This window comes from Bombyx mori, chromosome 24 (assembly GCF_030269925.1).
Source record: "Bombyx mori chromosome 24, ASM3026992v2".
NCBI classification, from domain to species: Eukaryota; Metazoa; Arthropoda; class Insecta; order Lepidoptera; family Bombycidae; genus Bombyx; species Bombyx mori.
The window spans coordinates 5,270,115-5,293,602 of NC_085130.1; the positions used below are offsets into that span (position 1 = coordinate 5,270,115).

Here is a 23,488-nt window from a genome sequence, read left to right on the forward strand (position 1 = left end):
CATACACACGTTAGTATTAAAAAATCTCACAGATGGCGCTGTATTAAATAGTATGTATATTTCTGTCTCATTCTTTGCTGGCTTCATCCTACACATTTTTGTATTTGTGTCTCTTACCTGTTGTTTTTTCCGTTGCATCCGGTTTGAAATCACAACGATTCTAAAGAAGTTTTCACTTCAAAAAAGGGACTAGTAATTTGAAATGTTCGTTGTTTATGTCGATTTGTAGTTGCTCATGATCGGAGTAACTTTGTCGAAACTTCCGGAGGAAAAACCTCAAATAACACTCACTGCACAAGAACTCAATAAAGGACAATGCCCATTTCTTTGGGCGATTGGGCCCCTAAAAAAAGTTATCGTGTCGTCATGATGGTTTTAACTTAATTTGATAGACAAAAAAAATCGTTTCATATTAAGAAAACGGGTTTTTATATTCTCACCCAGTTTAAGAGACTTTAAGTTAGGTTTACTATAAGGCTGTACGGGCTAAACCCTTAGTCTGCCTATTGGCGAATTTAAAAACTACGAATGATGGAAGTACTCAGTTTTCGAATGTTGTCACATAAGTAATTTATTTTTTTGTAAAACAATGCCAGGGTGAAATAAATGTTGATACATAAACTAAATAACGTGAAAAAATAAGGCATAGTTTTTCAAGTACAAATAGTTTTGACACAAAGTTGGCCCACTTTTGGGCATTGTCCTTTGGATGTGGTTTTCGATAAATTGACTCGAGCGTTTGTATTTCGTGACTCTTTTAAAAACTATTAATTAAATACATTGTGTTTTTCTGAGTACTAGAGGTCCCGTAGTAGTCGAAATTCGACTCTAATTAATTGGAATTGTAAGTTTGTACACTATTAAGATTGTATTTTATACTTCTATAATCACAAATTTCACCAAGACTACACAATAAAAAATATTAACAAAAACAAACAATATTTAATCTATTCTCAATTTGACAACAGACGTCAAGAACAAAAGTTTGACAATAAATAATAGTATGTAAATAATATTTATGCATTATTTAAAAAAAAAATTAGCATTGTGCACTTCTTCTCTATATTCTTTATAAGTGTGGAAAATTTCATACTCCACCGTCCGCGCAATTTTCGTAAAAAGGGATACAAAGTTTTTTCTTCACGTATTAATATATCTGAGTATTCAACACAAAAATAAAGTGGAGTATGTATGTTAAAAAATGTAAAAAACAATCTGAATTATAACAGAAAATGTTAACGCGAATATAATTAACATTTAACATGTTTTTACGAGCAGTATGTAAATCGTTTTTTTTAAAATGGAGCATCGACTTGTGTCGGAGCAGGAAATCCTTTATTTCTATGAATTAATTTGCTAAAGAATACGAGGTGGAATACAAATCTATAATATTCCAAAAATCTTATATATAAAATTCTCATGTCACAATGTTAGTTACCATACTCCTCTGAAACGGTTTGACCGATTTTTATGAAATTTTATATGCGTGTTGAGTAGGTCTGAGAATCGGCTACTATCTATTTTTCATACCCCTAAGTGATAGAGGTTGTCCACTCCTAACATTTATTTTTATTTTTGGACTTTTTTTTTTGTTATAATGAGGCATTACCTAGGTTTTGTTATTTTTATACTCCCTAATCGTTCACAGCCTCTTTCACTCATTTACCACATCCTTACACACTTACAATAAGTTACTTTTTGTTTACACTAGAAATTTCCTAGAAATCTTATATATGACAAAACAACGTTTGCCGGGTCAGCTAGTCTATACTAATCTATACTAATATTATAAAGAGGAAAGATTTGTTTGTTGTTTGTTTGTTTCGATAGGCTCCGAACTACTGGACCGATTTGAAAAATTCTTTTTCCATTAGAAGCCGACATTGTCCCTGATGAACATAGGCTACTTTTTTTAATTTTTTTTTAATTTTTTTAATATTTTATTTCAGGAGTCCTTATAACCATACTAGCAAGCGACCCAGCTGATAGTGAGCGGTTACCACTGCTCATGGTCGTCAGCAACGTCTCTCAGGGACAGAGACGGTCTTCTGCCGATCGCTAAATGTCGATTTTCATGATTCTAATTTTATATGAAACCCGGTGCTACTTCTGTGGTCCCGCTTAATTTTTGAGTTATCCTCAATGCTCATCATCATCATCATCATCATCCTATAGTAGTCCAGTGCCTATCCAATTGCATGCCACTGGGCACGATCCTCAGCTTCTCCCATCCAGCTCCTGCATTACACCCTGCACAGCCTGCTTAGTGCGAGTTTTTTAACGTTCTCGATAGCGTAAAAGTTAACTCAATTTTGTACGCAGTTGGAACAGCACCCCTAGCGCCAAACGTAGGCAAACGTTCCAACTCCATACAAATTCGAGTAAACTTTTACGCTATCGACAACGTTAAAAAAACTCGCACTAAGCACACAGATCATCACTCCACCGAGTCTGAGTTATAATAGTTACAGAGTCCTCAATGTAACATTTAAATGACTTTTTATACTACGATGATATTCATTTTATTTTGTTGAAGACGAATTTCTTTGTATCCTTGTATTTTACATTTAGCGTAGTGTTTCTCGATTGTGCGTGTATTCATATATTTTTATTTCACGTAAGAACGAATACTATGCGAAGTGTGCTCATCAAACAAATTTCATACTTATGTACATAGGGAGAAGGCACAAATTACGTTACGTTATTTACCTCCGCTCACCTGTGGGACACATAAATAAACATAATAAAGTCGTGTAACCGTAAAATATTTGTTGAAGGACATGAAAAGTTATATTATGTCTCCCGAGAGAAATATTTTATCTTGCACGTATTCGAGTTGAAAATAAATAATAGTTTGAAAAAAGTTTGAAAATACGCTTTTTATTCAATTTTCGAAAATTTTCGAAAATATCAATTTTCTCAATATTTTTTTTCAATTTGGTTTTTTAATATTGTATTGTAATCGGTACTTAATAAGTATACCAAATTTCGAGTTAATCCGACGTTTTGAAGGGGGTCAAAATCATGTTCAAAGATTCCGTTACAAACTTATATAATACGTCTGAAGCTAAAACAGATCATACATTTTTAATACGCTTTTAACGTATTAAAAACTAGCGACCCGCCCTCGCTTCGCTTCGGAAACATTAAAACACACATGAAACCAAAAAAAATAAATAAAAAAAAATAAAAATAAAGTTGCCTATGTTCATCAGGGACAATGTCGGCTTCTAATGGAAAAAGAATTTTTCAAATCGGTCCAGTAGTTTCGGAGCCTATTCGAAACAAACAAACAAACAAATCTTTCCTCTTTATAATATTAGTATAGATGTATGATCTGTTTTTTTCCTTCTTTTAATCATTTTAAATTACTTTTTGCTGTTTGATTTAAAAACAAAATAATAAAAATAAATTTAAAAATCCCGCGGTAGGTCAAAAGCCAGGTGGTAAATACGGATATGGAGGAAGAGAATAACCTCACCCGGATGGATTCCGGAGACCAGGCAAAGTGGAGGAATTTAAGTATAGCAAAAGTATAAATAGACCTAGCTTAATGGCGGTGAGGTCATAAATAAAAATGTGGTGTTCTTTTGCTAATTGACAATTTCCCGACAGTCAAAAATCTATCTTCTATGTATAAAAATGAACTGCTGCTCGTTAGTCTCGCTAAAACTCGAGAACGGCTGGACCGATTTGGCTAATTTTTGTGTTGAATTATTTGTGAAAGTCCAGAGAAGGTTTAAAAGGTAGATAAATATGAAAGTGCTCGGAATTAAATAAAAATAACAATTTTGTTTTTCCTTTGATGGGTCCCCCGTCGGACGGATTCCTTTTGTTTGTTTAAAGTTTATTTTATACAAAAGTTTAGGTCTTTTATTTATCGATTGAAGCACTACGAAGTCTGCCGGGTCAGCTAGTTAAATATAAAGATTCCTTCAAGTAACTGTAATGAAGGTGGCGTGGAAACCAGGAAACAGGTGACGTGTGCGTCGTTTTTTTTTATTGCCTTTGCAGGCAGACTAGCACATGGCCCATCTGATGGTGAGTGGTTACCGTCGCCTATGGACCTCAGCAACGCCAGGGGCAGAGCTAAACGGCTGCCTACCGCTATCTTCCCGTCTCCACAACAATCTTTTGTAATTATTTTCCAAAGGAACTGTGAATTACCTCAGAGACACCATTCGATCGATTCGAATACTAACTTGGCCCGCTATTCAGGTATTCAGGTCAGACGATTTAAATAATTCAGCACGGGTAGGTAGGTACGTCTTGAAGAGAATTTTACGTCAAATCCGAGATGCAAATTACGTAAAACCGAGATTGCATCCTCGTCGACGACCGCTAGCTGACTGCAATCGGAAGGATGTGCTTGAATTTGAAATTTAGATGTAGTATAATGTAAACTTAATAACGTCCGTTCACATTGAATTGGAAATGATGAACTGCTTTAGTAGTGATACAAATCGCCCTACTACGAACGCTGTGGATAGTAGTAAGGTTTCTTATTATTAATGTAGATGTAAATCAAACCCGCAAAATTATAATTTGCGTAATTACTGGTGGTAGGACCTCTTGTGAGTCCGCGCGGGTAGGTACCACCACCCTGCCTACTTCCGCCGTGAAGCAGTAATGCGTTTCGGTTTGAAGGATGGCGCAGCATTTGTAACTATACCCGTGCGGACAAGGGGTCCTACCACCAGTAAAAGCTAACGACATTTTCAAATTAAATTTGCAATAATACGATTTCCGAACAATTAATATTCGGATCGTCACCGCTTCGGTCTACCGGGCAATTTCACCAGTTCGGTGGAAGATCCTCTCCTGTCTTTACCCTCAAAGCGTGATAATTCACTGGTGGTAGGACCTCTTGAGAGTCCGCGCGGGTAGGTACCACCACCCTGCTTATCTCTGCCGTGAAGCAGTAAGGCGTTTCGGTTTGAAGGGTGGGGCAGCCGTTGTAACTGTGCCTGAGGCCTTAGAACTTATGTCTCAAGGTGGGTGGCGCATTTACGGCGTAGATGTCTATGGGCTCCAGTAACCACTTAACACCAGGTGGGCTGTGAGTTCGTCTACCCATCTAAGCAATAAAAATAAAAAACAAAATTGTATTAGGGCTCTTTAACTCCTTGACTACAATTCTTGCGCGAAATGCTTAGTTCAGGCACGGAATATTACTTATCATCTTGCCTTGTAAGAGACGAGTTAAGATTTTTGAAACACAAGACTATAAAATTTTTTATATATAAAATTCTCGTGTCACAATGTTAGTTACCATACTCCTCTGAAACGGTTTGACCGATTTTTATGAAATTTTATATGCATGTTCAGTAGATCTGAGAATCGGCTACTATCTATTTTTCATACCCTTAAGTGCTAAGGGTTGTCTGTCTACCCCTAACATTTATTTTTTGGATTTTTTTTTTTTTTTTGTTATAATGAGGCATTATGTGGTTGAATGAGGTTTTGTTATTTTTATATTCCCTCATCGTTCAAAGCGCTACATGCCTCTTTCACTCATTTACCACATCCTTACACACTTACAATATTTAGTTTTTTTCTTTGTCTACACTAGAAATTCCCTAGAAATGTGATATATGGCAAAACAACGTTTGCCGGGTCAGCTAGTATCTATATAAAGATATAGGTTATTTTAGAATGAATAAACAATAAAAGACATAATTGTGTTTTCTGTGATATAATAAGAAAACAAATATTTAAAGCTCTTAATCTCTTTTAAAGTTAATATTAAAAATTAAACATTATTAATAAAGTATACAAAACTGAACTCTCTTTTTACTCAATGAGAGACGGACTTCACTCCGTGACAATGAAGAAAAATCCTTTTTTTAAAACTAAAGAGTTTTCAAAAATAAAGGCTTTCCTTTACATAGGTATATATTTGGCTCTGTTCGTTTGCAGGTTTAATTCTAGTATCCGCAATACATTCTCTCTGCTCGAGTCGACTATACATTGATACGTATTCAGGATACTGGATACCAAAAAGGGCATCGTAATTTATGACTCAGATCAACAGACTCATTCTAAAGGTCCGTGTCACGTTATGGTATTCTAATGAGAATGCGCTTTGAATTAAGAACAAAGATAAGCACAAAGCACTTAAGAGATAGCGCTATGTACCTACCGATGTGGGCAGTTTTGTTGCGCAACGTTGACAATATAAATCGCTTGTTGAATCTATACATTAATACGTGAAGTAAAAACTTTGTATCCCTTTTTACGAAAATTGCGCGGACGGAGGAGTATGAAATTTTCCACACTTACAGAGAATATAGAGAAGAAGAGCACAATGCTAATATTTTTTTTAAATAATGCTTAAAAGATACATTAATAAAGAAAACATTACACACACTACATACCATGTATTTGACGCACACACGCATGCATACTATTTATTGTCAAACTTTTGTTCTTGACGTCTGTTATCAAATTGAGAATAGATTAAATATTGTTTGTCTTTGTTAATATTTTTTATAGTGTAGTCTTGGCGAAATTTGTGATTATAGAAGTATAAAATACAATCTTAATAGTGTACAAACTTACAATTCCAATTAATTATAGTCGAATTTCAACTACTGCGGGACCTCTAGTTATTATTAAAATACATTCGTGACGTTATACTCGTACGTACAATTGGGTATTGGATTGCCAAAGACGTTAAATGATTTGTTACCTTAGAAAAGTTAAGTTATTACTAGAGCCCATGGCCAAGACAGACGAGATGGAAGCTTCAGTCGGATTGTAAACGAATGGGAGATCATTCAAGTCGAAACATGATTTGCGGCTGAAATAGGCACGTTGGCGGTGCCTTCTGACGTGAACATTGCACCCATACGAAAACCGCTCGAAACTGGTGGTAGGACCTCTTGTGAGTCCGCACGGGTAGGTACCACCACCCTGCTTATTTCTGCCGTGGAGCAGTAATACGTTTCGGTTTGAAGGGCGGGACGGCCGTTGTAACTATACCCCGAGACCTTAGAACTTCTCAAGGTGTTTGGCGCATTTACGTTGTAGATGTCTATGGGCTCCAGTTACGACGTAACACCAGGTGGGCTGTGAGCTCGTCCACCCATCTAAGCTATAAAAAAAGGTACTCCGCAGAATATGTTTGTTTAGCACGTCATCTTTCACGCCTTTCTTGCTTATTAAAGAAGTCAAATATTTTCTTGTTTTCAACAATTGATTGTTCTTTTTTATTAACGACTTCGTTACCATGGCAACGCCATCGAAGATTTTCAATTTTGTCGTAAAAGGTCCGATTGGATTTGGGGGTGCCACTTGATACCTTTTTTTTATTGCTTAGATGGATGGACGAGCTCACAGCCCACCTGGTGCTAAGGAGTTACTGGAGCCCATAGACATCTACAACGTAAATGCGTCACCCTGTCACCTTGAGATATAAGTTCTAAGGTCTCAATTATAGTTACAGTTACAGACTTCAAGTCGTATGCATCTGGCGCGAAATTTTGGTAATGCGCAAATAAAAAGATTGTCGGGACGATACACTGCAGTAATGCAGCAGGACAGTCTTACCGAACCGTATGGTCTCGGAACTTTCCAACAGCAGTGAAAAAAATATATTGTTTCCCGTAACCGACGTGAATACGATTATCAATTCTATTGATTTTTTTACACAATTGTTTGTAGGCAGTTGCAACGATGATCGTTGGATAGATACGCGTGCGGTTCATGTGCACCAATTGTAAAAATCAATAACTTACGTACAGTGAATGAGCTCACTTTGTTATGTGCATGTAACTCTTTATTACTTGTAACATAAGAAATGCTTAAAGAGATTCGATTGTATTTTATAATGAGGCTACTCTCACGGTCTCTTATTCCGTATAAAGTAACTCGATACGGATGTACTCTTTTATTTATTTATTGCTTAGATGGGTGGACGAGCTCACAGCCCACCTGGTGTTACGTGGTTATTGGAGGTAATAGACATCTACAACATAAATGCGCCACCCACTTGAGATATAAGTTCTAAGGTTTTAGCATAGTTACAACAGCTGTCCTTCCCTTCAAACCGAAACGCATTACTACTTCACAGCAGAAATAGGTAGGGCGGTGGTACCTACCCGTGCAGACTCACAAATGGTCCTACTATCTTGAGGCAATTGAATAAGCGCCGTTTATCTGTATTCATTGTCATCACACATTTATCTTATACGACATATGCTAGTAGACGAAAACACTTCTATGTTGTAAACATAAATGATTTGCCTTTATTTTGGGTCTAAATTAAAGTACACAACGCCCACCAGTCTGTACCATTTGGTAATTAGATTTGCTTGGAACTCAAACATGTATGTGCGTCGTTGTATTTATATATGCCTAATTCGCATGTCTATACGAAAGAAAGAAAGAAAGAAATCATTTATTCGCCAAGCATAGTGAAAATGAGTTATTACATAAGTTAAGTATGTATGTATGTATGAATGTATATATGTATATATTATTATGTAAGTATGTATATACTTTTTGTAACTTAATATAAATTTCATTGCACCTACCACTATCCACTCTGCACTACCTTTGGTTGACTGGTAGAGAATGCCTTAGGCATTAAGTCCGCCAATGTAAATTTTACATGAAGTGTAATAAATAAATAAATAAATAAAAGCAACGTGTATGCTTTGTCATTATTTGCATGCGAATTTTAGTGCATTGCAAGATATTATAATATTATATAATTTACCATTCATTCATCCATAATTCAACTAAAAATTAAAAATTCTATTTATTTTCCATTTATTTTAAGAAAATCATTTATGTCATAATAATTTCCACTAATAAGGTTATCTTTTAGTTTTTTCTTAAAATGAAAATCGTCTAAGTCTCTTAATTTCTTTGGTAGTTTATTAAATATCCTAACGCTCATACCTAGTATACTATTATTCTTTATATATAAACAGAATAAGATAAACAGAATTATAACAGTATGACTATATAGTGAATTTCAACGAAAACTGATTGATTGAGACAACGTTAAAGAGTGTTTGACGGAACCTTATAACAGCGAATATATACCTACAACGTGCTACAAAATATCCCGTAAAAAATCTATATATTAATACGTGAAGCAAAAACTTTGTATCCCATTTTGCGAAAATTGCGCGGACGGAAGAGTATGAAATTTCCCACACTTATACAGAATATAGAGAAGGAGTGCAGAATGTTTAATTTTTTTTTTTATTATGCATAAAAAATACATTAAATCAATAAAAGAAAACATACACTCACTACCATATATTTGACGTGTCTGTCGCCTGCATACTATGTTGTTTATTGTCGAACTTTTCTTATTACTTATAGTCTGTGGTCAAATTGAGAATAGATTCAATATTGTTTGTCTTCATTAATATTTGTCTAAAGTCTAGTCTTGGCGAAATCTGGGATTATAGAAGTATATTGACATTAGAATCTTAATAGTATACAAACTTATAATTTTAGTTGATTATAGTCGAATTTCGACTAACGTAACCACTAGTATAATTAATCTATCCATCTAAGCAATAAAAAAAAAAAATTTTTTTTTTATCAAAGCCAAAAATGTTGTCAACCCTAGTAAGCTGTCATGACAGGGAACTAGATTATTTAACAGAAACGCCTACGTACCTATTTTACCTAATAATTGTCTACTTCAATAGTTTTTCTAGTTTTCATTCATTAATGTTTGCTGCAATACAAGAATGTCATTATACTTGAGTACTGGTTTCAAAAAATGTCAAGTTGGAAATAATAAATATGTTCTCAATTTCAAATCTTGTAATATTTTTGTCTTTCCGCGAATTAGGTAGAAATGTAGGTACATTCTGCGTAGTCTACTCTTTAATTTTACTGAAATAGGGATTGCTCACCAGTAAAAATAATATTTTATTTTTATTTTTTTGGGGTATGTTATACAGCGTGACTACGGTTCTTAAATTTTGTGAATTGACTCGTTATAAGGCTCCGCTTAGCCTCCGTTCGGCTTTACGGGTAGCTTTGTAACACCCTGTATACTCGTATTTAATTACCATGATTTCTAAATAGTAAATCGAGTTCCTGATTTAAGGATGCAAAGTTCGGCTATGTCTGATTTTCTTAGTTGTATTTCCGAAGATATTTAATAAGATTTCGAAGTCGTCGGGGCATACAGGAATAATTTTTTTTTAAGCTTTCGGTCTCAACCTGAGAGGATTTGCTAACACTAGCCCTAGCAAGAGCAGTGCTTCGCAGAATCTACCACCGGATCGGAATCGCGACCCACTGAGAAGTTCCGGCGAGAAACTCATTGGACCAAAAGAATACGACGCCCGGTGTGGATATATTGAGGGACTACGATGATATTGGACTACCGCCTGCAAATACCATTTCTTTGAAAAGAAACGTACTTAATCCGTGAAAAATTTATAATTTTTCGTAATTACTGGTGGTAGGGCGAATTTTTAAGCGACGGTAATACACACACTGTTAGGTACCAACGTTGTATCAATTTCTGCCGCGAATAAGTCCAGTTTTAAAGTTGCAATGCCACAAATAACAGTTCTCCTACATTTCAAATCCGAACGTGTGAGTGCCTAATGGCAAAAATGGGTAGAATCGTGGTACTTACCCGTGCTCAACAAAATAAGTAAGAACAACATGAAGAATTCAATAAAATACGGTCTGGCTGTATACGTCAGCTGAAGACACCCTATCGTAAAATTAATATGCAATGGATTTAGGTAGCGTGTGGCGAAAACCTATTTAAGCACACACGGGCTTCCTGCATCGGCGTATTGGCACGTTTCGCCTCATCGATCTAATTATTCGTAAGCACGTAACTCAAATGTTTGATTTCAAACGATATTTCTCGTCGGAATTATATAATTTATATCGTTTAACTACTGAAGCCTGAAAGTGGCACCTGTGACAGAGAAGCTGAGAAGTGCGCGTTTGGGATGGTATGGACATGTGATGAGTCGAAATGAAAATGAGGTTGGTAAGAGAATGTTAACTATGAATGTGGAAGGATATAGAGGAAGAGGTCGATCTAAGAAGAAATGGATGGATTGTGTGAAAGACGATATCGGTAAGAAGGGAGTGAGCGAAGAAATGGTATATGATAGAAGAGTGTGGAAGGAGAAAACATGTTGCGCCGACCTCAGATGACTGGGAGAAGGGCAAGATAATGATGATCATGATGATCGTTTAACCAGTGAAAATGCTTTTGACGAGCTATAGACAGACGGTGATGTGAGAAGGGAGTGTCCTAAATAACTTAGATGGCCTGTCTGAAAGAGGATAGACGAAATATGGCTGTGAGTGCAGAGATGAGGTATAATAAGCCTGAATAAAAGAAAGATGAGACGCTGCGCCAGTCCCATATTGTGGCAGGATAAGGATAAGGGCAGGAACAAAAAAAAAACTGAACGAGCTTCGTTTACTGGTCTTACAAATCGTGAGAGCATAGTTTAGCCTTAGTCGTATATTTGGGAAAATAGCGGTTTTGCATGTTTTTGTTGGGAATGCGAATCGTAGTCACGGAGGCACGTCATATGCAGTATAAGCAATTTTATCCCTTTACATTCGATAGGTGATTTTCGCTCACCGTTTTGTTTGGTGCGGAAATTCGCTGTGTAAGGGTAAAATTTCTTTGTTTGCTGATTGACATCTTATGTATGTTTCTAATGTCGTTCTTTTTTCATTAAATCATGTGCAAAGGGTGATTGTAACACACTCGACTATGTATGACTATGCCTAGCGGACCCGACAGACGTTGTCCTGCATACAAAAAATTAATGAAATGAATGGCTGCGTACCCAAAAATTCATTCAATTCGATCCAGCCGTTTAGTTGTAGTATAAATAAATAACCTAGATACCGACTGCAGCGCCGTCTGCCGGGCTGATTTGTGAATCTAAACCATTCAGGGCGCCACCCAAACGTAAAGAAAAAGATTTTTTCAAATCGGTCCAATCGTTTAGGAGGAGTTCAGTGTGACATACACACGTACAGTACAATCTGTACTTCTGTACTATTATTAGAAAGAGGAAAGATTTGTTTGTTTGTTTGTATTGAATAGGCTCCGAAACTACTGAACCGATTTGAAAAATTCCTTCACTGTTTGGAAGCTACACTATTCCCGAGTGACATAGGCTATAATATTAAAAAAATAATAATAAGGTATCTTTACTAAACCTCCAATAATGTAACCCAAGGTGTAAAAAAATTACCTAAAATATTGTTTACATCGCGTGCCCTGCGAAAACTATTGATGATAGAATAAAATACATTATGTACTACGACTTTGTAGAACACATTATTAATTACAAAAAGTGTCGCGACAGCATAATATGTCTAACTATTGTAGTTATGGCGCAATAAGTGTTACTTTTAAAAAATAATAAAACAACGTCAAAATAAAATATCGTTGAAATTTTTGTCAAAGGCCCGAGCAGAGCCGGACCGAGCCGCTAGTTATATATATAACAATTATGTAAACTAAAAGCAGTCCCGTTTGTTCACAGCACCCTGGTGCCTTGGAAGATATTCCGCGAGGAACTGAACAACGTGCATCCGATATCCTCGGGGCTGGAGACGATGGCGTTGAAGACAACCATAGATCTGACATGTAACGATTTCATATCGAACTTTGAATTTGACGTTTTCACGAGGTACGTACGTTCGTCTTGAATTGTCACTTTTTTATTATTATAATATTAATACGTGAAGCAAAAACTTTGTATCCCTTTTAACGAAAATTGCGCGGACGGAGGAGTATGAATTTTTCCACATTTATAGAGAATATACAGAAGAAGTGGACAATGCTAATATTTTTTTAAAATAATGCATAAAAGATACATTAAATCAATAAAGAAAACATTACACACACTACATACCATGTATTTGACGCACACATGCATGCATACTATTTATTGTCAAACTTTTGTTCTTGACGTCTGTGGTCAAATTGAGAATAGATTAAATATTGCTTGTCTTTATTAATATTTTTTTATAGAGTAGCCTTGGTGAAATTTGTGATTATAGAAGTATAAAATACAATCATATTAGTGTACAAACTTACAATTCTAATTAATTATAGTCGAATTTCGAGTACTGCGGGACCGCTAGTTATTATAATTCTGCAGACAAACGTTTAGCTGTTGCTCATAAGCCAAGCTAACGTGGAAACTGTAGCCAAGCCTATTGAGACCAAAGCCTAAATACAATAACATTGGTATTTTGGGAAGGCTTAGACGACAAAGGGAAGATCTTCCACCGAGCGGGTGATATTTGCTCGGTAGACCGACGGTCAGAATGTTTTTTTTTTATGATTGAAAGATTACTGGTGGCCCGAAGGCCTTTCCAGTTTCACCAGGACAGGTGGGCGAGCAAAGGCTCAGCCAGGAGGGGTGGGATTTGCTAACAACTGCCCGAGCGCCTCCGAAGGAGACCTAACAACTCAAGAGCAATTGCTTCGCGAATGAATCTACTACCGGATCGGAATCGCGACCCGCTGAGAAGATCCGGCGAGAAACTCAGCGGGCTGATGCATGGGAGTCCGAATGTTGTTGTTCGGAGCTTGTATATATGCTAGCTTATCTTGAAAATGTCGTAAGCGAGATTCAGGCATCTGCCATAAATCTTGCGTTGTATGATGGCTACCCGCCACAGGTATTACCGCTATTCTACCTCTCAAAACTGAACGCAAGAGTGCTGTACTTAATGCAGTTATAAAGGGAATATGTCGCCGAGGATCTAGGTAGGCCGTGACTATACAAAATAAATAACACGTTATAATGTTGTTTATATTTATATGGATGCATATTATATATGCAAGAATAGAGGCAATTGAATTTAATGTGTCTACATGTGCCATGTAACATTGCGGGAAAGGGATAGCGCATCTCATTCCGTCACAACGACTTAATCCCTAACAATTTATATATTTACTAGCCGTACTTGCCCGCTTCGCTGGGCATTTAAAATTAACATTATTATTTGTTGTGATTATTATTAGGAAGTCCAACACTCATATAAATCTACAATGACGATTTTCTCTTCTGTATGTATGTTGTTTAAAAACTAAATAGAACTAACAATTAATTTCATTACTTTTTTTTTCATCCCCCTGATTCTGGTCAGGATATTAGAGTGAAGTTTATAAAATTACTAGCTGTATCCCTCCGCTTCGCTGGGCATTTAAAATTAACATTATTATTTCTCACCCCCACAAAGATTCTCATCATCAACGCCCCCGCAACTGGTGTAGGGAGTCCAACACTCATATAAATATTAGCCTATCCATTAAGTACATGTATTTTCTACATGGATACCAAGTTTCAAGTCAATCCGATGCATGGTTCGGTAGTTATAACGGAACATCCGTAAAAAACACTGTAGATTTATATGTTAGTATAGATATAATTGCGTTAAGGTATTGTTTCTTGGGAGTGTTATTTAAATACGCCCCCCGTCATATCTGGCCTGCATTTGATGGACACAAATGTACCGTTAAAATACAATGAAAACTTTTTTTGCAGGCTCTTCCAGCCCTGGAGTACGCTGTTACGAAACTGGCAGCTACTTGCCGTGACGCATCCGGGTTACGTCGCCTTCCTTACGTACGACGAAGTCAAAGCGAGACTGCAGAAGTACATACACAAAGCCGGGAGCTACGTCTTCAGGTGAGTCTAAATGACGTCATATTGTTTCGTGACGTTTGCGAGCTGAAATCAGGTTTCTTAACTGTTTGTGTTTGTAATATAAATATAAATATAAATATTTACTAACAATCGCCACGTTAACTGGTCCCGTGATAAGTTCGTGAAGAACTTGTGTTACAGGTACCAGATAACGGAAATAAATATAAGATTTTTATTATACACATACATATATTTAATATACATCCATAACCCTGGAAAATACATTTATATTTATCATACAAATATCTTCCCTTGGCGGGATTCGAACCCGCGACCCCCTTGTATAGTGACCATGTCACTTACCACTACACCAGACGTACGTTAAATGTAATGTAATGTACGAATGTAATGATGTCGAAATTTTTGGCCCTACTTATATAGCGTTCGAATACTTGACAATTTTTGCCCTACCTATTCGCTGGCTATTCCAGCTATGCCCGGATGGGGGTAGGTGAGCTCACGGGCTCAACCTGAGAGAATTTGCTAACACTAGCCCTAGCAAGAGCAGTGCTTTGCAGAATCTACCATCAGATAGGAATCCCGACCCACTGAGAAGATCCGGTGAGAAACTCAGTGGACTATACAGTTATCTTGGTCATGAACAACTGAAGACTAATTCTTCGATATTGAAATATTCTGCTGACTACCGTCTAATAGCAAAATTGAGGCCGTTAGCCCAAAGTGGCCGAAGCTTACCATAGCTAGTATGGAGGCAATTAGGTTTGAATTTTCATGAATTTGAATTTGAGTAAGCAAAAAAACAATACGCGCAAAAATAATGTTTATAAAGCTATCTGTTATGTATGGGTCAAACTGTGGATAGGCCGGTTTTGCATCAAAACTTATCAACTATTTTTGAAATAAATTCCAATATACGTCAAATAAGCTTGAATATAAAAAAATTCACACAAAACCGAAAGTGTCTGGTCTACAGCCAGAATAGTTTTGGAGGATGTATACATAGGGTCTGGAACTAAAAGCGGACTACGTTTTCAGATTATCGTGCACAAGATTAGGGCAATGGGCCATAGGTTACGTGACAGCCGACGGTGAGATCCTACAGACGATACCTCAGAACAAGAGTTTGGTGCAGGCGCTCTTAGACGGGTATCGGGAAGGATTGTAAGTTTTTTTTATTATATTAAATTTTGAAATGTATCACAAATTAAAAGTTTCATAATAGCTAATTGAAGGTTATAAAAAGGTATGTAAATGTAATTTCGCGAACCCATAAATTAAATACGATATACATGTTTTAACAAATTTTAATGTACATTGCTGACTTCCTTAGACTTCTAAAGACATTGGAAGCGGCCTAAACTTATCGGGGGGTTAAAAAGGGGTGCCGTCGGCGAGGCGTTGTGTACTAATAGAATATAGACCGAAGATAATAATATCAAAGTTGTTTGGTTAGCATAAAAAATTACTTTAGTAACTTTATATTTTAAATTGTGTACAAATTATGTGGTTTTTTTACGAAGATGGTATCTTAACATACTCGTTAAATGTCAACGTTAACTATTTGTTTGCACGAACAAAAAGACAGACAGAATATTATTCCCAAAAACACCTGGTTCTCGTGTTCTTTAACCTAATAATTACCTTTTTTTTATTGCTTAGATGGCCACCCAAGGCCCATCTGGTGTGGTTACCGGAGCCCATAGACATCTACAACGTAAATGCGTCACTCACCTTGAGGCATGAGTTCTAAGGTCTCACTTATAACAATACAATGGCTGCCCCGCCCTTCAAACCGAAATGCATAACTGCTTCACGGCAGAAATAGGCGAGGTGGTGGTACCTACCCGTGCGGACTTACCTACCCTCTTTTCAATTTTTGATTACTCCTCCTAAATATGCTTTACAGCTACTTATATCCTGACGGTCGAGATACGAATCCCGATTTGAGTAGCGCCATCATATCGCCCGCCGAGGATCACATCACAGTAACCCAAGAGCAATACGAGTTGTACTGCGAAATGGGTATGTTTAGTTGTACTAATTTATGATTTTTGCTTTTGACTTTGGTTAATGACGAGCTCACTGTCTGGTGTTGAATGGTCATGGAAGCTCATAGACATTTATTTATTTATTTACTTAGACACACCAACAGCACTATACACAAAACATTCAAGCTTAAAATTGACAAGTATACAATTGAGTACTGGTATGTGAGCCAGTTACAGGCATGTAACCACTTATCACCAGGTGGGCTGTGAGCTCGTCCAACCATCTAAGCAATAAATAAAAAATAAAAAGTACAGCAATCTCTTATAACAACACACTATGACATTTTACAAACATTTTTTAAATCCGCGAATATTTTTTTTATTGCTTAGATGGGTGAACGAGGTCACTACCCACCTAGTGTTAAGTGGTTACTGGAGCCCATAGACATCTACAACTTAAATGCACCACCCACCTTGAGATATAAGTTCTAGGATCTCGGTATAGTTACAACGGCTGCCCTACCCTTCAGACCGAAACGCATTACTGCTTCACGGCAGAAATAGGCAGGGTGGTGGTACCTACCCGGGCAGACTCACAAGAGGTCCCACCACCAGCATAACTCTCTCTCCTGTAAAGTTGTAAAAATTTCGCTTAAACCTTTTAGCCTTTTACCCCTCGATATGAAAGTTTTTTTTTTGTTTTGTATTTAAACTACTCTCTATTTTGGGATTTTAACAAATACGCTGTTTACTTTACAGGCAGCACGTTCCAGCTTTGCAAGATATGCGCCGAAAACGACAAGGACATCAGAATAGAGCCGTGCGGGCATCTCTTGTGCACTCCCTGTCTCACTGCGTGGCAAATTGTGAGTTTGAATGTGTCTTTGAAACGTATTTTTTAATTGGTCAATTCGTCATCGTATATATAGTACGTTGAACTCTTAATACGTTAGCTTAGTATTAGGCTCGAAGGACCAACAATCAATGGTCGGTCAACAAAACATAAAAGGAGAACTTTTTTCTTTATCCTTTCTTTCTTATTTTATCATATTTTTGTCATCGCACCTCCCGCCATCGCAGCAGAGTTCATCCATATTATCTGGAAACGCTGCGTTCATCGACAGTGCGTTTCCAAAGATCTTTTCTGCCACGTACCATCCGACTTTGGAATGAGCTACCCTCCACGGTGTTTCCCGAGCGCTAAGACCTGTGTCCTTCTTCAAACGAGGCTTGCGGAGAGTCCTTAATGGTAGGCAGCGGCTTGGCTCTGCCCTTGGCATTGCTGACTTTTATGAGCGACGGTAACTACTTACCATCAGGTGGTATAACATATAACGTAAATGCCGTAACGTAAATGCATATACACCTATAACGTAAATGCCGCCACCCACCTTGAGATATGAGTTCCTCAGTATAGTTACAACGGCTGCCCCACCCTTCAAACCGAAACGCATTACTGTTTCACAGCAGGTAGGGTGGTGGTACCTACTCGTGTTGACTCACAAGAGGTTCTACCACCAGTAAATCAATTGTTTATAATGTAATAATTATAATGTTAGAACGTGATTTGTTTCAGGATTCCGAAGGGCAGGGTTGTCCGTTCTGCAGAGCCGAGATAAAGGGAACCGAGCAGGTCGTCGTGGACGCGTTCGTGCCGCCGCGCCCGCCCAACACCACGTCCGAGGCCAAGTGAGTTGGAATCGGACGTTTGAATGATTCTAACTGGTCGTAGGACGTCTTGTGAGATGGATGGATGGATGAGATGGACGAACACATGGCCCACTTGGTGTTAAGCGGTTACCTTAGCCCTGGACATCTACAACGTAATCACCCTGAGATACGAGTTCTAAGGTCTCCTCACTATAGTTACAACGGCTGCCCCGCCCTTCAAACCGATTACTGCTTCACGGCAGAAATAGACAGGGCGGTGGTGCCTACCCGCGCGGACTCACAAGAGGTCCTACCACCAGTAATTACGCAAATTATAATTTTGCGAGTTTCATTTTTATTACACGACGTTATTCCTTCACCGTGGAAGTCAATCGTGAACATTTGTTAAGTACGTATTTCATTACAAAAATTGGTACTTGCCAGCGAGATTCGAACCCTGTTGCAGCGCTACACTTGAATGCACCGAACGTCTTATCCTTTAGGCCACGACGACGAATAGTACTTTCACTGATTGAATACTAAACGTTTTCAACAGGAATCCAAAGCCAACGGTAAAAGCGGTCTCTTCGAACTCCTCTGGATCGTCAGGCTCCTCCGGATGCAATGGATCGAGTAAGTTTTAATTTCAATTCAATAATTTATAATTCAATTCAATGATAAAAAATGATAACGTACAGGCGTGCGAAAGGAATAGCGATATGCTCCTACTTCCATATCCGATCATCGTCATTAAAAGTCCACTGAGTTTCTCGCCGGATCTTCTCAGTGGGTCGCGTTTCCGATCCGGTGGTAGATTCTGCGAAGCACTGCTCTTGCTAGGGCCAGTGTCGGCAACATCGACAGGTTTGAGCCCCGTGAGCTCCCCTACTAGTTAAGGTTACGCTAATATGGTCTATCTAGACTTCTAGACCATCAGCTTAGGTAAGAAAAAAAAAACTTCATTAACCCAAAGGGGTTACCCCCTAATGCAGTTTATTTGTACATACTCCCTAATGCAGTTTAATTACCAGGTTCGGACGGTGCCGGCTCCGGTAACGCGGCCAACGGCTGGTCGTCCAGGAGCGCGGCCACCTTCAACGGTCTCGCCGACGACATCGACGACGGAGAGGTAAACACTAATAAAAAAAAGAGAGAAAGGAAGAGGGAGAAGGAGAGAGAGAGGGGAGAGAGAGACAATTGAATTATTATTATACGAGCCAATCGCGACCACGTAACGTAACACATAAAGACTTCTAAATTCTTGGGGTAATGGTAGGTAGCGGCTTGCCTCTGCCCCTAGCATTGCTGGAGTCCACGGGCGACGGTAACCACTCACCATCAGGTGGGCCATACGCTCGTCTGCCTACAAGGGCAATAAAATAATAAATTATTCTTATGGCACATTGTCGGGTCACGGAGCAAATGTAAAACAGTATATGAGCATGTTCAAAGCTGAGCCAGTGAGTGTATTCACATTGTGAATAGCAATGAAAATTTAAACACCCAATTAGAAGACCATAAATTAATTACCCATTGGCATTGGAAAATTAAAAAATATTATTAAAAAAAAAAAAAGATACTCATGAATGATCGCGCTAAGCATGTATAAATAGGCATGTCCCAGCTGTTTTATTTTCATTTTGCGCTGCTTGTATTGTCATGTTCTTGTCAGTGTCAGTAAATCTGTGTTCTTTTTTTTGTAATTGGCGACTATTTTTTATCTAATATATTGCATGATCTAGATACATCAGTTAGCAATTTACAAATGAGAGGTATAAAATTTTAAGTTTCAATGTTAAAATGCACAGACACCAGAGTCCAAAATTTATTTTGTTTAATTATTTTTTCTGTATTATTTATAAAGACGTTAACATTTTAAAATCATGTCAAATATATTACATAATGCAATGCAATGCAATACAATAAATACAATGCAATGTAATGCAATGCAATACAATACAATACAATGGAATGCAATGCAATGCAATACAATACAATACAATACAATAAAATACAATGCAATACAATAAATACAATGCAATGTAATACAATGCAATGCAATACAATACAATAAATACAATGCAATGTAATGCAATGCAATGTAATACAATACAATGCAATGCAATGCAATAAATACAATGCAATGTAATGCAATGCAATACAATACAATGGAATGCAATGTAATGCAATACAATACAATACAATGCAATGCAATACAATACAATACAATACAATGCAATGCAATACAATAAATACAATGCAATGTAATACAATAAAATGCAATGCAATACAATAAATACAATGCAATGTAATGCAATGCAATACAATACAATACAATGGAATGCAATGCAATACACTACAATACAATACAATACAATACAATGTAATGCAATACAATACAATACAATACAATACAATACAATGCAATGCAATGCAATATAATACACAAATGTCATGTACCGAAATTTCACAATTAACTTGTTTTGGATGTTTTGCGACTGTGGCGTATTCGATTTTATACCTCTCCTATTATTATTGCATCGATTTATATTTTGTCTAATGCCAAAATTAAAACACAGATTGTACCGTCGAATATATCGAGCATGTGTCGGCCATTTGTCAGAATATTGCATTGTTTTTTGTTTTTTTTTTTTCACAGAGGCACCGGAGGAAATGACCGCATGCATGACGCTTGTCCGTTTGTTCATTATGTTGTGATTTTTTTTTTAACTATATCGATAATAACTCATTCCGTTACACACATATACATACATACTTCATTATGTGCATTCCATACCGGTGTTTATTTTTATTTATTTAAATGTACATAGTTGAAGTTTTTATTTTATTTTTAATTACTAATTTGTTTTTTTTTTTTTTTGATTATTCTAAAATATTTACATTTAAATTAGACTATAGATAGATATACTTTTTAGGAAATGATGGCTATTATATTTATAAATGATGACAATGTTTAAATGTTTATATCTAATATTGGCTGCTCGATAAATGCGCTGTAATATTATTATAGTCTAAAGAAGATTTGTCCGAATTCAAAATAAATTAATGTCACATCAAATTGTTCGTAATACGATTTCACACTTTTGATAATTTTTATTGTTTTTCCGAAAGAAACGTCATACCTACCGAAATTATTTCAGGAAATAAAACTACATTTTTGTCTTATAATATAAAAATCACGGAGTAAACTCGGGTGTCCATGATTTTACATAGCGTAATTGTCGCAGTTAAAATAATATTTTTACAGTTATTACAATATGAGATTAAAATAAAAAGTGTCACATTGTTTGTTAGTGTTGCCAACAGGAAGGGAAGCTAAAAACAATGTGAGAATTTTTAGGAAAAGTTTTTTTTTTGTTCTGCACTGTCTGCATGCCAGCCAACCATTTCTTCTAAGTTAAATAGTTAATTCATTTTTTACGAATATTTTTCTTATTTTACATTTATCTCTTGTCGGGTTCAGCATTGTTTGTATTACCCTCTGTGTAGGCTGCCTCTTTGTGTGAAAAAGACAGATGACAGGGCTTAGGATAGGTAGCATAGATTCAATATAACGAAGTCTAATTATTTTCATATATAAGCAAACATGGAATTAAAATTGAATTTTTGATAAAAATAATAATTTAAACCATAAAAATTTATGTGATGATATAAAATAAAATGGTTTATTATATAACAAATGCCGCGACCTATGAAGTCGTAAAATTATTGTCACCGTATCTGTACTTAATATTCTATTGTGAAATATGAAATACAGTGGTGCTGCGATGGTCCCTAAGTTTTTTAACTTGAAATTTTCACGCGATCTTGAGTACCAATAAATATATTTATTTCGACTTAATAAACCAATATCACTAGGAGAAAATAAATCATATTTTACGTTCTGCTTACAATTAAAGTGTTTTTTTTTGTTTGTATATAAATAGGGAAAAAAGAAATGAACTTCCTATTTCCAATTGAAACGATTTTTTTTTCTTAATCTCTGAACTAAATTTATTTGAGCATTTTGTCCAGACCCTATCTCTCATCATCATCATCATTATCCTGCCCTTCTCCCAGTCACCTGGGGTCGGCGCAACATCTTTTCTCCTTCCATACTCTTCTATCACATATCATTTCTTCGCTCACTCCCCTCTTACCCATATCGTCTTTCACACAATCCATCCATTTCTTCTTAGGTCTACCTCTTCCTCTATATCCTTCCACATTCGTAGTTAACATTTTCTTACCAACCTCATTTTCATTTCGTCTCATCACATGTCCATACCATCCCAAACGCGCACTCCTCAGCTTCTCTGTCACAGGAGCTACTTTCAGACTTCCTCTAACATATTCATTCCGTATTCTATCCATTCTTGTTACTCCACACAACCTATCTCTATCCACATTTAATTTAAGACTCATATTTTATTGTCACATTTGATTTAATTAGTTTAACGTGGACGCAATAAATGGATTATAATCACGTGGTGATTTAAGGTTTAAGCGTTGCTAGATTTATGTTATTGGACATTTCAATATTATTATTATATTTTTGTTAAGAATTTCATTTTAAATGCTAGGCTATTTTATTATTATTGGCTAATCCGTGTGCTGTAATTTTAATTCTAAATAGGTTTTCTCTTTGTATTATTATGACAAAACGATGATTATAATTTATAAATATTACTAGACTTATTAATATTTAAGTTTTATTAATTAATATGTTTTAGACGCGCTTAAAATTAGTAATTAATTAATATAGTACAGGAAACACTTAAAAACAATTACTAAATATTAAAATAATTACATATTGGCTTTAATTACTTGAGAATAAATTAAAAATGAAATACTTCTTTAGTTCATGGACGATTATCATATTTATGAATTATTAATAAAAATTATGCATTATTAGTTTTGTCTAAAGAGAGACAGAGAGGGAGAGAGAAGAAGAAAGAGACGGAGAATACAATCTGCTGCTTGTGTGACGTCATGAAAACATTCATTTATTTCATTGTAATTATGACTTATGACCGTAGCATGTAATTAACTGAGGTCTGTTTTATTTATACGTTAAGTTAATGTTTTGTGTGTTTAAAATTACAAAGCTTGGTGAAATGCGTTTTGTAGTTTTTTATTTTGCCTGTCGTTTTTTTGTTTTGTTTGCATGGTATGTTGAATGTTTGATCGTTT

At 36.3% G+C, this 23,488-nt stretch overlaps 1 protein-coding gene across 2 annotated transcripts in view; it reads left to right on the top strand.

Annotated features, from left to right (window-relative positions):
- LOC101740182 (E3 ubiquitin-protein ligase CBL) overlaps positions 1-23,488 on the top strand; it is an 86,662-nt gene that overhangs the window by 53,407 nt on the left and 9,767 nt on the right. The window contains exons 2-10 of one of the 2 annotated variants that reach the window (XM_038019727.2): positions 12,519-12,665; positions 14,535-14,678; positions 15,693-15,818; positions 16,564-16,679; positions 17,405-17,511; positions 18,222-18,334; positions 18,852-18,928; positions 19,327-19,424; positions 20,955-23,417. In XM_038019727.2, the coding sequence (XP_037875655.1) occupies positions 12,519-12,665; positions 14,535-14,678; positions 15,693-15,818; positions 16,564-16,679; positions 17,405-17,511; positions 18,222-18,334; positions 18,852-18,928; positions 19,327-19,424; positions 20,955-20,972 (946 nt within the window). In that variant the 3' untranslated portion in view covers positions 20,973-23,417. Of the gene's footprint in view, positions 1-12,518; positions 12,666-14,534; positions 14,679-15,692; positions 15,819-16,563; positions 16,680-17,404; positions 17,512-18,221; positions 18,335-18,851; positions 18,929-19,326; positions 19,425-20,954; positions 23,418-23,488 lie in introns of those variants that run through there. The other variant, XM_038019726.2, reaches the window with a different exon arrangement.